At 44.7% G+C, this 16,591-nt stretch overlaps 1 protein-coding gene across 1 annotated transcript in view; it reads left to right on the plus strand.

Moving 5' to 3' along the window:
- Positions 1-15,782, plus strand: part of LOC110527035 (aminopeptidase N) — a 45,016-nt gene extending 29,234 nt beyond the window's left edge. The window contains exons 9-20 of the mRNA XM_036964357.1: positions 299-364; positions 2,051-2,226; positions 4,310-4,386; positions 4,845-4,978; positions 6,810-6,865; positions 7,308-7,455; positions 8,358-8,449; positions 8,656-8,766; positions 10,036-10,203; positions 11,873-12,013; positions 12,443-12,524; positions 15,558-15,782. Coding sequence (XP_036820252.1) covers positions 299-364; positions 2,051-2,226; positions 4,310-4,386; positions 4,845-4,978; positions 6,810-6,865; positions 7,308-7,455; positions 8,358-8,449; positions 8,656-8,766; positions 10,036-10,203; positions 11,873-12,013; positions 12,443-12,524; positions 15,558-15,710 — 1,404 coding nt within the window. The 3' untranslated portion in view covers positions 15,711-15,782. The remainder of the gene's footprint in view (positions 1-298; positions 365-2,050; positions 2,227-4,309; positions 4,387-4,844; positions 4,979-6,809; positions 6,866-7,307; positions 7,456-8,357; positions 8,450-8,655; positions 8,767-10,035; positions 10,204-11,872; positions 12,014-12,442; positions 12,525-15,557) is intronic.
- Positions 15,783-16,591: the final 809 nt, after the last annotated feature.

A 16,591-nucleotide genomic window follows, 5' to 3' on the forward strand; every position in this document is an offset into this window, starting at 1 on the left:
GTCGTTCACTCCCCATGGTGTCTTCTCAGACCGCTGCGCCACTCGGGAGCCCCATGGCACTGCAGCTCAGTGCTAGGTTCAAATCCAGGCTGTATCACAACTGTCTGTGATTGAGAGTACCATAGAGCGGAGTACAATTGGCCCAGCGTCATCCGGGTTTGGCCTTTGTAGGCCGTCATTGAAAATGACTGACTTGCCTAGTTAAATCAAGGTTAAATAAATGATTATACAGAGTGACCGACTGAAAGAGAAGTGATTTGATATTTTGAAGCTGAAATGTGACCTGATCTCTCCACAGACGTATCTGAATACATTCAAGTACAGCAACACAGTTTACCAGGACCTCTGGAAGCACCTGCAGATGGTAATACATGATCCTGGTCATAATGTTAACCTTCATATACCTGGCCCATTATTAATTAACGGCCTGATTCATTCAGACATACCTTATGAATGTGCGTAATGGGTTTTGCAGGCGTGGTTCCCGTGCGCGTGCTGAATACATTTAATTCAACTGTTGCAAAAACATCCCACTTTCTGGCTAACAGATTTTCTGGTGAAGTTTTCATTCAATAGGGTTTTTCAGTACATTTATCTTAAACCATCCCTTTAAATACGGAGTGCATTTCATTTTGTGGACTCACTAGACTACATTAAGGGAATGGGTTCAGAATACATGGATTACCGAAGGAAAGCCAGACTCTTAGCCTCTGTTTCAGGACCAACTAGTATATTTAAAAATACTCTGATCTCTGATTATTTAGGAAAATATTTATGAATCATCCTGAAAGTTGAACATATAAAACTAGCCGAATAATCCTCACTAATCTTGGAACGACAAAGGTACATGACGCAAAATGTAGTTACAAACTGAAGGAAACTAACACTACAGTTATAGATGTAAGGAAACTAACACTACAGTTATAAATGTGAGGAGACTAACACTACAGTTATAAATGTGAGGAAACTGACACTACAGTTATAAATGTGAGGAGACTAACACTACAGTTATAAATGTGAGGAGACTAACACTACAGTTATAAATGTGAGGAGACTAACACTACAGTTATAAATGTGAGGAAACTAACACTACAGTTATAAATGTGAGGAGACTAACACTACAGTTATAAATGTGAGGAAACTAACACTACAGTTATAAATGTGAGGAGACTAACACTACAGTTATAAATGTGAGGAAACTAACACTACAGTTATAAATGTGAGGAAACTAACACTACAGTTATAAATGTGAGGAAACTAACACTACAGTTATAAATGTGAGGAAACTGACACTACAGTTATAAATGTGAGGAAACTAACACTACAGTTATAAATGTGAGGAAACTAACACTACAGTTATAAATGTGAGGAGACTAACACTACAGTTATAAATGTGAGGAAACTAACACTACAGTTATAAATGTGAGGAGACTAACACTACAGTTATAAATGTAAGGAAACTAACACTAGACTATAGCTTGGGTTCAGCCCAACAGAAGACTATAGCTTGGGTTCAGCCCTACAGAAGACTATAGCTTGGGTTCAGCCCTACAGAAGACTATAGCTTGGGTTCAGCCAAACAGAAGACTATAGCTTGGGTTCAGCCCAACAGAAGACTATATCTTGGGTTCAGCCCAACAGAAGACTATAGCTTGGGTCTCCAAGTTTAATCCGCGCAAATTATGAAGGCATACAAAAACAATTTTGAATAACGGCAGAGCTATTTATAGCTTATTTCAATGTGGGAAAGGGGCCACAATACATGTCATGTTGAAGTGATTTTCCTGTTTCTTCCATATGACTGGTTTCTCATTCATCCCCAGGGATCAGAAGGAAAAATCATCTTAAACCATAGCATTTCATTGCGCTAAACTCAGGTTTGAATTCACCCTATTGTGTCTCAGAGTAGTGCTGATCTAGGATCAGGTCCCCCTGTCCGCCGAGATCAGCATTTATACTCTGAAACGCTTTATGAACATGGGTCCTGATGTTCCCTCTGTAGCCCAGTGTGCTGATGAACTGTTGATGTTGTGGTTGTGGTTGTTTTTAGGCCGCCGACTCGACGCCAGGGTTAGACCTCCCAGCCTCTGTAGATGATATCATGAACCGTTGGATCCTCCAGATGGGCTTTCCAGTGGTTACCATAGATACGGCCACAGGAAGCATCAACCAGAGACACTTCCTGCTGGACCCTGACTCTGTAGTGGACAGACCCTCTCCTTTCAAGTAACATACCAAAATACATGTGTGGGCTTGCTTTAGCAGTCTTCATGGCACTGGAAGAAGTGGTGGTAGTAGTGGTGGTAGTAGTGGTGGCGGTAGAAGTGGTAGTAGTGGTGGTGGTAGTGGTGGTAGTGGTGGTAGTAGTGGTAGTGGTGGTGGTGGTAGTAGTGGTGGTGGTGGTGGTAGTAGTGGTGGTAGTAGTGGTGGTGGTGGTGGTAGTAGTGGTGGTGGTGGTGGTAGTAGTGGTAGTAGTGGTGGTGGTAGTAGTAGTAGTGGTGGTAGTAGTGGTGGTGGTGGTAGTAGTAGTGGTGGTAGTAGTGGTGGTGGTGGTGGTAGTAGTGGTGGTAGTAGTGGTGGTGGTAGTACTGGAGGTGGTGGTGGTGGTAGTGGTGGTAATAGTGGTGGTGGTAGAAGTGGTAGTAGTGGTGGTTTGTGTCAGTGGTAGTAGTGGTGGTAGTAGTAGTAGTGGTGGTAGTAGTAGTAGTGGTGGTAGTAGTAGTGGTGGTAGTAGTGGTGGTGGTGGTGGTAGTAGGAGTAGTAGTAGTGGTGGTGGTGGTGGTGGTGGTGGCAGTGGTGGTAGTGGTGGTGGTGGTAGTAGTGGTGGTGGTGGTGGTGGTAGTGGTAGTAGTGGTGGTGGTGGTAGTAGTAGTGGTGGTGGTGGTGGTTGTAGTAGTGGTAGTGGTGGTGGTAGAAGTGGTAGTAGTGGTAATGGTGGTGGTGGTAGTAGTGGTAGTGGTAGTAGTAGTGGTGGTAGTAGTGGTGGTGGTGGTAGTAGTGGTGGTGGTAGTAGTGGTGGTAGTAGTGGTGGTGGTAGTGGTGGTGGTGGTGGTGGTAGTGGTCGTAGTGGTGGTGGTGGTGGTAGTGGTGGTAGTGGTGGTGGTGGTGGTAGTAGTGGTAGTGGTGGTCGTGGTGGTGGTAGTGGTGGTGGTGGTAGTGGTGGTGGTGTTGGAAGTGGTGGTAGTGGTGGTGGTAGTGATGGTAGTGATGGCGGTAGTGGTGGTGGTGGTAGTGGTAGTGGTAGTGGTAGTAGTAGTGGTCGTGGTAGTGGTGGTGGTGGTGGTGGTGGTGGTGGTAGTAGTGGTGGTGGTAGTGGTGGTGGTGGTGGTGGTAGTGGTCGTAGTGGTGGTGGTGGTGGTAGTGGTGGTAGTGGTGGTGGTGGTGGTAGTAGTGGTAGTGGTGGTCGTGGTGGTGGTAGTGGTGGTGGTGGTAGTGGTGGTGGTGTTGGAAGTGGTGGTAGTGGTGGTGGTAGTGATGGTAGTGATGGCGGTAGTGGTGGTGGTGGTAGTGGTAGTGGTAGTGGTAGTAGTAGTGGTCGTGGTAGTGGTGGTGGTGGTGGTGGTGGTGGTGGTAGTAGTGGTGGTGGTGGTGGTAGTGGTGGTGGTAGTAGTGGTGGTGGTGGTGGTAGTGGTGGTGGTAGTAGTGGTGGTGGTGGTGGTGGTAGTGGTTGTAGTAGTGGTAGTGGTGGTGGTAGTGGTGGTGGTAGTGGTGGTAGTAGTGGTAATGGTGGTGGTAGTAGTAGTGGTAGTGGTTGTAGTGGTAGTAGTAGTGGTGGTAGTAGTGGTGGTGGTGGTAGTAGTGGTAGTGGTGGTCGTGGTGGTGGTAGTGGTGGTGGTAGTGGTGGTGGTGTTGGAAGTGGTGGTAGTGGTGGTGGTAGTGGTGGTGGTGGTGGTAGTAGTAGTGGTAGTAGTGGTGGTGGTAGTGGTGGTAGTGGTGTTGGTAGTTGTGGTGGTGGTAGTGATGATGGTAGTGGTGGTTGTAGTGGTGGTGGTGGTCGTGATGGTGGTAGTGGTGGTGATAGTGGTGGTTGTACTGGTGGTGGTAGTGGTAGTAGGTGTGTTGGTGGTGGTAGTGGTGGTGGTCTGTTCTCAGTAGTATGATATCTCAGTAATGACAGGAATGGTCTGATTGTACTTCCTGTCTGTTCTCAGTAGTATGATAACTCAGTAATGACAGGAATGGTCTGATAATACTAACTGTCTGTTCTCTTTTTCTCTCCCTGTGTGTGTGTGTGTGTGTGTGTGCGTGCGTGCGCAATGCATGCGTGCGCAATGCGTGCGTGCTTGCGCAATGCGTGCGTTATCTCCAGGTATGAATGGATTGTTCCTATAAAGTGGATGAAGAATGGGAAAGATCAGACTCCATACTGGTTACAGACTAAAACAGGTATGGGTTTAAACATGACATCAGATCAGACTCCATACTGGTTACAGACTAAAACAGGTATGGGTTTAAACATGACATCAGATCAGACTCCATACTGGTTACAGACTAAAACAGGTATGGGTTTAAACATTACATCAGGACAGATCAGAACAAGACTGTGTCCCAAATGGCTCCCTATTTAGTGCACTGGGCCCTGGTCAACAGTAGTGCACTATATAGGGAATATGGCCCTGGTCAACAGTAGTGCACTATATAGGGAATATGGCCCTGGTCAACAGTAGTGCACTAGATAGGGAATAGGGCTCTGGTCTAAAGTAGTGCACTACATAGGGAATAGGGCCGTGGTCTAAAGTAGTGCACTATACAGGGAATAGGGTCCAATTGGGACGCAATAAAGACATCTGTTGGCTCTATGATGTGAAGGATAATCATTTATTTCCTGCTTCCTTCAAATACAGCCACCCATCTACCAATGAAAACTTTGGGATCTGATTGGATGTTGGCCAATACCAAGGTTTCTGGATTCTTCAGGGTCAACTATGACAGTAGTAACTGGGATCGACTCCTCACGCAGCTCAGCACAGACCATGAGGTAACAGTCCATATGATAATGACCTCCTCACCCAGCTCAGCACAGACCATGAGGTAACAGTCCATATGATAATGACCTCCTCACCCAGCACAGCACAGACCATGAGGTAACAGTTCATATGATAATGACCTCCTCACCCAGCACAGCACAGACCATGAGGTAACAGTCCATATGATAATGACCTCCTCACCCAGCACAGCACAGACCATGAGGTAACAGTCCATATGATAATGACCTCCTCACCCAGCTCAGCACAGACCATGAGGTAACAGTCCATATGATAATGATCTCCTCACCCAGCTCAGCACAGACCATGAGGTAACAGTCCATATGATAATGACCTCCTCACGCAGCTCAGCACAGACCATGAGGTAACAGTCCATATGATAATGACCTCCTCACCCAGCTCAGCACAGACCATGAGGTAACAGTCCATATGATAATGACCTACTCACCCAGCTCAGCACAGACCATGAGGTAACAGTCCATATGATAATGACCTACTCACCCAGCTCAGCACAGACCATGAGGTAACAGTCCATATGATAATGACCTACTCACCCAGCTCAGCACAGACCATGAGGTAACAGTCCATATGATAATGACCTCCTCACCCAGCTCAGCACAGACCATGAGGTAACAGTCCATATGATAATGACCTCCTCACGCAGCTCAGCACAGACCATGAGGTAACAGTCCATATGATAATGACCTCCTCACCCAGCTCAGCACAGACCATGAGGTAACAGTCCATATGATAATGACCTCCTCACCCAGCTCAGCACAGACCATGAGGTAACAGTCCATATGATAATGACCTCCTCACCCAGCTCAGCACAGACCATGAGGTAACAGTCCATGTGATAATGACCTCCTCACCCAGCACAGCACAGACCATGAGGTAACAGTTCATATGATAATGACCTCCTCACCCAGCACAGCACAGACCATGAGGTAACAGTCCATATGATAATGACCTCCTCACCCAGCACAGCACAGACCATGAGGTAACAGTCCATATGATAATGACCTCCTCACCCAGCTCAGCACAGACCATGAGGTAACAGTCCATATGATAATTATCTCCTCACCCAGCTCAGCACAGACCATGAGGTAACAGTCCATATGATAATGACCTCCTCACGCAGCTCAGCACAGACCATGAGGTAACAGTCCATATGATAATGACCTCCTCACCCAGCTCAGCACAGACCATGAGGTAACAGTCCATATGATAATGACCTACTCACCCAGCTCAGCACAGACCATGAGGTAACAGTCCATATGATAATGACCTACTCACCCAGCTCAGCACAGACCATGAGGTAACAGTCCATATGATAATGACCTACTCACCCAGCTCAGCACAGACCATGAGGTAACAGTCCATATGATAATGACCTCCTCACCCAGCTCAGCACAGACCATGAGGTAACAGTCCATATGATAATGACCTCCTCACGCAGCTCAGCACAGACCATGAGGTAACAGTCCATATGATAATGACCTCCTCACCCAGCTCAGCACAGACCATGAGGTAACAGTCCATATGATAATGACCTCCTCACCCAGCTCAGCACAGACCATGAGGTAACAGTCCATATGATAATGACCTCCTCACCCAGCTCAGCACAGACCATGAGGGAACAGTCCATATGATAATGACCTCTTCACCCAGCTCAGCACAGACCATGAGGGAACAGTCCATATGATAATGATGCTTTCTAACCTGCAAAATGAGGAGGTCTTCCCAGGAAGACCAGCACAAAGCCTGCTGACTGTCCCAATATGGAAACCAAACATATTTCAATGTCCCTGTGTTTATATTCAGGCTATTCCAGTGATCAACAGAGCCCAGGTTGTGGATGATGCTTTTAACCTGGCTAGGTGAGTCCTCTTCCACACAGCATAGTCTTCTGTCTATATTCTGTCTGTCTGTAAACTATCTGTAAAGTATTCTGTCTGTATGTAAACTATCTGTAAAGTCCTCTGTCTGTATTCTGTCTGTATGTAAACTATCTGTAAAGTCCTCTGTCTATATTCTGTCTGTATGTAAACTATCTGTAAAGTCCTCTGTCTATATGTTGTCTGTATGTAAACTATTTGTAAAGTCCTCTGTGTATATTCTGTCTGTATGTAAACTATCTGTAAAGTCCTCTGTATATATTCTGTCTATATGCTGTCTGTATGTAAACTATCTGTAAAGTCCTCTGTCTATATTCTGTCTGTTGCTGTCAGCACCATTTCAGCAGGTGTAATTCCTGGTTGATATCATTGTAGTTAATGAATAAAGGTGTTTGTGATGTTTTTCTGTCTTGGTCCACGTCAGGGCGAGGATAGTCAGCACTATACTGGCTCTGAGAACCACCCTGTTCCTTCAGAGGGAGAGAGAGTACATGCCCTGGCAAACAGCTGACAGGAACCTGGGCTACTTCTTCCTCATGTTCGACCGCAGCGACGTCTACGGACCCATGCAGGTCAGTGTTATAAGTGGGTCCTATATGGCACCCTGTTACTTATGCAGTACTTAGACCAGATCACTATATGGCACCCCTATTCCTTATGCAGTACTTAGACCAGATCACTATATGGCACCCTATTCCTTATGTAGTACTTTGACCAGATCACTATATGGCACCCTATTCCTTATGCAGTACTTTGACTAGATCACTATATGGCACCCTATTCCTTATGTAGTACTTAGACCAGATCACTATATGGCACCCTATTCCTTATGCAGTACTTTGACTAGATCACTATATGGCACCCTATTCCTTATGCAGTACTTTGACCAGATCACTATATGGCACCCTATTCCTTATGCAGTACTTAGACCAGATCACTATATGGCACCTTATTAATTTTGGCCACTATATGGAATAGAGTTCCATCTGGGACATAACAGTAGACTACTGAATATTTTTTAATTGCAAAATCTGCTACTAAGATCAACTCTGTTCCATTTTTATTGACACTGAGGAATGCAAATGATAATGTCATCCAATATCTCTGATATGTTGTGATGCAGCGAGTTCTGTCCTTATCTTTCAGGTTTGCCTCAATAAACAGCAAGTTATGTTCTTATCTTTCAGGTTTGCCTCAATAAACAGCTAGTTCTGTTCTTATCTTTCAGGCTTACCTCAATAAACAGCTAGTTCTGTTCTTATCTTTCAGGTTTGCCTCAATAAACAGCGAGTTCTGTTCTTATCTTTCAGGCTTACCTCAATAAACAGCTAGTTCTGTTCTTATCTTTCAGGCTTACCTCAATAAACAGCTAGTTATGTTCTTATCTTTCAGGCTTACCTCAATAAACAGCTAGTTATGTTCTTATCTTTCAGGCTTACCTCAATAAACAGCGAGTTCTGTTCTTATCTTTCAGGCCTACCTCAATAAACAAGTCACGCCTCTTTTCAACCACTTCAAGACTATCACTGCTGACTGGACCAAGATTCCTGAGAAACACACTGACCAGTAAGAACGTCTAGCTTTCACAATGTTGATGGATACAAAGAGAAAATGTCACGATAGTTAGAAACTATTTTTAGAAGACTCAACACTCAGTCAGTTCAAAATGACTGTTCTCATCCAGTTATCATGAATGGACTCAATAAGTCAGAAGTTGTGAGGTCAGTATACCGTGAAGAGTTTCTTCATTTGTGTTTTCCTCCCGTCTCCAGGTACAACCAGGTGAATGCCATCTCTATAGCCTGCAGTACAGGAGTAGCAGGCTGTGAGGAGCTGACTACAGGCTGGTTCAAAGACTGGATGAAAACGCCCGAGAACAACACGTACAGAGAGCCCTCCTCTTCTTCTCCTCTCCTCTCCTCTCCTCTCCTCTCCTTTCCTCTCCTCTCCTCTCCTCTCCTCTCCTCTCCTCTCCCTCTCCTCTCCTCTCCTCTCCTCTCCCTCTCCTCTCAAATCGAATCGAATCAAATCAAATTTATTTAAATAGCCCTTCGTACATCAGCTGATATCTCAAAGTGCTGTACAGAAACCCAGTCTAAAACCCCAAACAGCAAGCAATGCAGGTGTAGAAGCACGGTGGCTAGAAAAAACTCCCTAGAAATGCCAAAACCTAGGAAGAAACCTAGAGAGGAACCAGGCTATGTGGGGTGGCCAGTCCTCTTCTGGCTGTGCCGGGTGGAGATTATAACAGAACATGGCCAAGATGTTAAAATGATCATAAATGACCAGCATGGTCAAATAATAATAATCACAGGCAGAACAGTTGAAACTGGAGCAGCAGCACGGCCAGGTGGACTGGGGACAGCAAGGAGTCATCGTGTCAGGTAGTCCTGAGGCAAGGTCCTAGGGCTCAGGTCCTCCGAGAGAGAGAAAGAAAGAGAGAAAGAGAGAATTAGAGAGAGCATACTTAAATTCACACAGGACACCGGATAGGACAGGAGAAGTACTCCAGATATAACAAACTGACCCTAGCCCCCCGACACATAAACTACTGCAGCATAAATACTGGAGGCTGAAACAGTAGGGGTCCTCTCCTATCCTATCCTCCTCCTCCTCAACCCTAGTGTTGAAGACTGTTATTGATCTCAACCCTTGTGTTAAAGGCTGTTATTGATCCCAACACTAGTGTTGAAGGCTGTTATTGATCCCAACCCTAGTGTTGAAGACTGTTATTGATTCCAACCCTAGTGTTGAAGACTGTTATTGAGCCCAACCCTAGCTTTGAAGGCTGTTATTGATCCCAACCCTAGTTTTGAAGGCTGTTATTGATCCCAACCCTAGTGTTGAGGATTGTTATTGATCCCAACCCTAGTGTTGAAGACTGTTATTGATCCCAACCCTAGTGTTGACGAATGTTATTGATCCCAACCCTAGTGTTGAAGACTGTTATTGATCCCAACCCTAGTGTTGAAGACTGTTATTGATCCCAACCCTAGTGTTGAAGACTGTTAATGATCCCAACCCTAGTGTTAAAGGCTGTTATTGATCCCAACCCTGGTGTTGAAGGCTGTTATTGATCCCAACCCTAGTGTTGAAGACTGTTTTTGATCCCAACCCTGATGTGATGATCTCGTTTACATTGTCTGGTCCAGGATTCACCCCAACCTGAGGCAGACGGTGTACTGCAGCGCCATCGCAGCAGGAGGGGTGGAGGAGTGGGACTTTGCCTGGAGGATGTACAGAGAGGCTTCTATTGCCTCTGAGGCTGACAAGCTGATGTATTCCCTGGCCTGCACCAGGGTTCCCTGGTTACTGAACAGGTGAGGATGACCTCTGGCCTGCACCAGGATTCCCTGGTTACTGAACAGGTGAGGATGACTTCTGGCCTGCACCAAGGTTCCCTGGTTACTGAACAGGTGAGGAGGACCTCTGGCCTGCACCAGGGTTCCCTGGTTACTGAACAGGTGAGGATGACTTCTGGCCTGCACCAAGGTTCCCTGGTTACTGAACAGGTGAGGATGACCTCTGGCCTGCACCAGGATTCCCTGGTTACTGAACAGGTGAGGATGACTTCTGGCCTGCACCAAGGTTCCCTGGTTACTGAACAGGTGAGGATGACCTCTGGCCTGCACCAGGATTCCCTGGTTACTGAACAGGTGAGGATGACTTCTGGCCTGCACAAGGGTTCCTTGGTTACTGAACAGGTGAGGAGGACCTCTGGCCTGCACCAGGGTTCCCTGGTTACTGAACAGGTGAGGAGGACCTCTGGCCTGCACCAAGGTTCCCTGGTTACTGAACAGGTGAGGATGACCTCTGGCCTGCACCAAGGTTCCCTGGTTACTGAACAGGTGAAGAGGACCCAGACTGTGTCCCAAATTGAACCCTATTCCTTATTTACGGCGGCCTACTGCTCTATGTGCCCTCTATGTTCCCTCTATGAGCCCCCTATGTGGCCTCTATGAGCCCTCTATGAGTGCTCTATGTTCCCTCTATGAGCCCCCTATGTGGCCTCTATGAGCCCTCTATAAGCCCTCTATGAGCCCTCTATGTGCCCTCTATGCGCCCTCTATGAGCCCACTATGAGCCCACTATGTGCCCTCTATGAGCCCTCTATGAGCCCTCTATGTGACCACTATGAGCCCTCTATGTGCCTTCTATGAGCCCTCTATGTGCCCTCTATGAGCCCTCTATGTGCCCACTATGAGCTCTCTGTGTGCCCTCTATGTGCCCTCTATGAGTCCTCTATGTGCCCTCTATGTTGCCTCTATGTGCCCGCTATGAGACCTCTATGAACCCTCTATGGGCTACTATGAGCCCTCTATGGGCCCTCTATGAGACCTCTATGAGCCCTCTATGGGCCACTATGTGCCATCTATGAGCCCTCTATGTAACCTCTATGGGCCCAATATGATCCCTCTATGATCCCTCTATGTGCCCTCTATGAGACCGCTATGAACCCTCTATGTGCCCTCTATGAGCCCTCTATGAGCCCTCTATGAGCCCTCTATGAGACCTCTATGAGCCCTCTATGAGCCCTCTATGTGCCCTCTATGTGCCCTCTATGTTGCCTCTATGTGCCCGCTATGAGCTCTCTGTGTGCCCTCTATGTGCCCTCTATGTGACCTCTAGGAGCCCTCTATGTGCCCTCTATGAGTCCTCTATGTGCCCTCTATGAGCCCTCTATGAGCCCTCTATGAGCCCTCTATGAGACCTCTATGAGCCCTCTATGAGCCCTCTATGTGCCCTCTATGTGCCCTCTATGTTGCCTCTATGTGCCCGCTATGAGCTCTCTGTGTGCCCTCTATGTGCCCTCTATGTGACCTCTATGAGCCCTCTATGTGCCCTCTATGAGCCCTCTATGAGCCCACTATGTGCCCAATGGGTTCTGGTCAAAGTAATGCAGTGTGTTTGAATCAAATAGTATTAGTTGATCAATGTAGTTGTGCAGGATCATTCAGGATGGATCTGATCTGTGTGTTTGGGTTTCAGGTATCTGAACTACTGTCTGGATCCAGAGAAGATTCGGAAACAGGACGCCACATTCACCATTGTGTACATTGCTGGTAATGTTGTGGGCCAGTCTTTGGCTTGGGACTTTGTCAGAACCAACTGGAACCACTTATTTAATGAGTGAGTAGGATCCAACATATATATAATGCATCTGTCTGATGTGAACACTGCAGTTATTCATCCTAATGATTACATCCCAAATGGCACCCTAATCCCTGTGTAGTACACTACCACTGGTCAAAAGTAGTGGCACCCTAATCCCTGTGTAGTACACTACCACTGGTCAAAAGTAGTGGCACCCTAATCCCTATGTAGTACACTACCGCTGGTCAAATGTAGTGGCACCCTAATCCCTATATACTACACTACCTCTGGTCAAGGGTAGTGGCACCCTAATCACTATATAGTATACTACCTCCGGTCATATAGGGTCATGTTGTAGGCCAGTCTTTGGCTTGGGACTTTGTCAGAGCCAACTGGCTTGGGATTTTATCAATTACGTTTTAATGTGTTGAATGTTGACCGTATTTATGTCTCCTCATCTTGTAGTTATGGAGGGGGATCGTTGTCCTTCGCACGGCTCATTGATGGAATCACCAGGCGCTTCTCCTCAGAGTTTGAACTGAAACAGGTACAACCCATTCAGAGCTTCTGTGTCTCTGTGTGACTGTGATCCAACCCCAGACGTCCAGTTGACTTCCTGGTTGGTGATGTCACGCTGCTATAACTAACATAATAAGAGTGTTACCTCCTGACGTGTTAATTAACCTTTCTGATCTCCCCATCCCGGATCCGGGATCGTGAATACAGACTCAAGCTCATTACCATAACGCAACGTTAACTATTCATGAAAATCGCAAATGAAATGAAATAAATATGCTAGCTCTCAAGCTTAGCCTTTTGTTAACAACACTGTCATCTCAGATTTTCAAAATATGCTTCTCAACCATTGCAAAACAAACATTTGTGTAACAGTATTGATGGCTAACGTAGCATTTAGCATTAGCATTCAGCTGGCAACATTTACACAAAAAAACAGAAAAGCATTCAAAAAAATCATTTACCTTTGAAGAACTTCAGATGTTTTCAATGAGGAGACTCTCAGATAGCAAATGTTCAGTTTTTCCTGAAAGATTATTTGTTTAGGACAAATCGCTCCGTTTTCTGCGTCACGTTTAGCTATGAAAAAACCCCTGTATCCAGGATTGTGTAAATCTATCAGCAAGCTCATTAGCATAACACAACGTTAACTATTTATGAAAATCGCAAATGAAATGAAATAAATATGCCATCTCTCAAGCTTAGCCTTTTGTAAACAACACTGTCATCTCAGATTTTCAAAATATGCTTCTCAACCATAAGAAAACAATCATTTGTGTAAAAGTAGCTAGCTAGCGTTAGCATTTCGCGTTAGCATTTAGCGTTAGCATTAGCGTTAGCATCCAGCACGCAACATTAACAAAAACATAAAAGCCTTCAAATAAAATCATTTACCTTTGAAGAACTTCTGATGTTTTCAATGAGGATACTCTCAGTTAGATAGCAGATGCTCAGTTTTTCCAAAAAGATTCCTTGTGTATTAGAAATAGCTCTGTTTTATACATCACATTTGGCTACCAAAAAAAATCCGAAAATTCAGTCCTCAAAACGCGAACTTTTTTCCAAATTAACTCCATAATATCGACTGAAAACATGGCAAACGTTGTTTAGAATCAATCATCAAGGTGTTTTTCACATATCTCTTCATTGATACATCGTTCTTGGACACATGCTTTCTCCCCTGAATCAAATGGTAAAGTAGAAGCAGCTGGCAATTGCGCACCGAATTCGACGCAGGACACCAGGCGGACACTTGGAAAATGTAGTCTCTTATGGTCAATCTTCCAATGATATGCCTACAAATACGTCATAATGCTGCTAAGACCTTGGGCGAACGACAGAAAGTGTAGGCTCATTCGTTGCGCAATCACAGCCATATAAGGAGAGAATGGAAAACAGAGCTTCAGAAATTCTGATAATTCCTGGGTGATGCATCATCTTGGTTTCGCCTGTAGAATGAGTTCTGGGGCACTTACAGACAAAATCTTTGCAGATTCTGAAACTTCAGAGTGTTTTCTTTCCAAAACTGTCAAGAATATGCATAGTCGAGCATCTTTTCGTGACAAAATATCGCGCTTAAAACGGGAACGTTTTTTATCCAAAAATGAAATAGCGCCCCTAGAGCTCTAACAGGTTAACAGGTATAATGAGAGAAAAAAATGCTGGTTAACGAAAAGGAAAATGCCAGCACACTGGTGGTCCAGATGCTTCCAAACATTTAATTGATCTATTAAACAACGTTTAATTAAAACATACCTTTATCAAGGTGGATACGGTCATCATCTAGGAAACAGAAACTCTCAGACAAACATGGGCCAAATGTCCCTTCCCCTTCAGAAATAGATAATTAATAACCTGTCCATTCTCTGCTCCTATAGATGAATACTGTCAGAATCTAGGAAACAGAAACTCTCAGACAAACATGGGCCAAATGTCCCTTCCCCTTCAGAAATAGATAATTAATAACCTGTCCATTCTCTGGTCCTATAGATTAATACTGCCTTAATAACCTGTCCATTCTCTGGTCCTATAGATTAATACTGCCTTAATAACCTGTCCATTATCTGGTCCTATATATTAATACTGTCAGAATCTAGGAAACAGAAACTCTCAGACAAACATGGGCTAAATGTCCCTTCCCCTTCAGAAATAGATAATTAATAACCTGTCCATTCTCTGGTCCTATAGATTAATACTGTCAGAATCTAGGAAACAGAAACTCTCAGACAAACATGGGCCAAATGTCCCTTCCCCTTCAGAAATAGATAATTAATAACCTGTCCATTCTCTGGTCCTATAGATTAATACTGTCAGAATCTAGGAAACATAAACTCTCAGGCAAACATGGGCCAAATGTCCCTTCCCCTTCAGAAATAGATGAATACTGTCTTAATAACCTGTCAATTATCTGGTCCTATATATTAATACTGTCTTAATAACCTGTCCATTATCTGGTTCTATATATTAATACTGTCTTAATAACCTGTCCATTATCTGGTCCTATAGGTTAATACTGTCTTAATAACCTGTCCATTATCTGGTCCTATATATTAATACTGTCTTAATAACCTGTCCATTATCTGGTTCTATATATTAATACTGTCTTAATAACCTGTCCATTATCTGGTCCTATGTATTAATACTGTCTTAATAACCTGTCCATTATCTGGTCCTATAGGTTAATACTGTCATAATAGCCTGTCCATTCTCTGGTCCTATATGTTAATACTGTCTTAATAGCCTGTCCATTCTCTGGTCCTATAGGTTAATACTGTGTTAATAGCCTGTCCATTCTCTGGTCCTATAGATTAATACTGTGTTAATAGCCTGTCCATTCTCTGGTCCTATAGAATAATACTGTGTTAATAGCCTGTCCATTCTCTGGTCCTATAGGTTAATACTGTGTTAATAGCCTGTCCATTCTCTGGTCCTATAGATTAATACTGTCTTAATAACCTGTCCATTCTCTGGTCCTATAGATTAATACTGTGTTAATAGCCTGTCCATTCTCTGGTCCTATAGGTTAATACTGTGTTAATAGCCTGTCCATTCTCTGGTCCTATAGTTGCAACAGTTCATTGAGGAGAATGCAGAGCAGGGTTTTGGTTCAGCCACACTAGCAGTGGACCAGGCCCTGGAGAGAACCAAAGCCAACATGAAGTGGGTCGCAGAGAACAAGGCAGACGTCTACAAATGGTTCACTGATAATTCAGCATAAACTTATTTGTGGACTGTTTGGAGATTAAATTCATATGTGGAGAATGCAAGCATTTAGTGTTTCATGTGGAATTCATGATTTTCTGAAATATTTGCAGATCATTTTTACCCAGAACCAATAAAGTTTACATTGTAAAAATATATAGAATATATTGTTTTATGTAAAAGAAAAAAGTAGAGAGTAGAGAGTCAGGAGAGTGTTAAGTCAGACAGGTTCAGCTTTATAATCAGTCTTTAAAGAAGAACTATACAAGACAGGAAGAGGGGAGGAGAGGAGAGAGGAAAGGAGAAGAGCTCTCCTCTCCTCTGCTTCAGTTTACTACCTTCCTCATCGGTCAGGGACCAACACCTCTCCTCTCCTCTCCTCTCCTCTCCTCTCCTCTCCTCTCCTCTCCTCTCCTCTCCTCTCCTCTCCTCTCCTCTCCTCTCCTTCAGTTTACTTCATCCCTCTGAAGCTGACAGTATCTCCCTTCATTAGTGGTCTATATCCTCTCTGTCATCATCCCTCTGAAGCGGACATTTGACTAAATAGAATGAGATGGGCCCAGAATGTCCCAGAAGGCCCTGTGTTATAGAGACTGCACTGAGCCAGCGAGCCGTGCCCCTCCCATTGCGTGCCAACGGTCAGGGGGAATCTGTTGTCTGTAATCCCAACATGGAAGCTAGCAGCTAGAGGACGAGCCCAGATGATGAAGGGCAGAGAGACACAGCCAGGACTACTACACTACAACTCCACTGCAGCTCAGATCACATTCCCCACATTCACCTTGCTGATGGCCTTGTTTCTATAGCCTTTGATTGTGACGGTTGAACTGCATCGTTTACACAACAACCTACTGCTAAAGATCACTGACAACTACATGGTTTCTCCACACTAGATTG

Source organism: Oncorhynchus mykiss, chromosome 26 (assembly GCF_013265735.2).
Source record: "Oncorhynchus mykiss isolate Arlee chromosome 26, USDA_OmykA_1.1, whole genome shotgun sequence".
NCBI classification, from domain to species: Eukaryota; Metazoa; Chordata; class Actinopteri; order Salmoniformes; family Salmonidae; genus Oncorhynchus; species Oncorhynchus mykiss.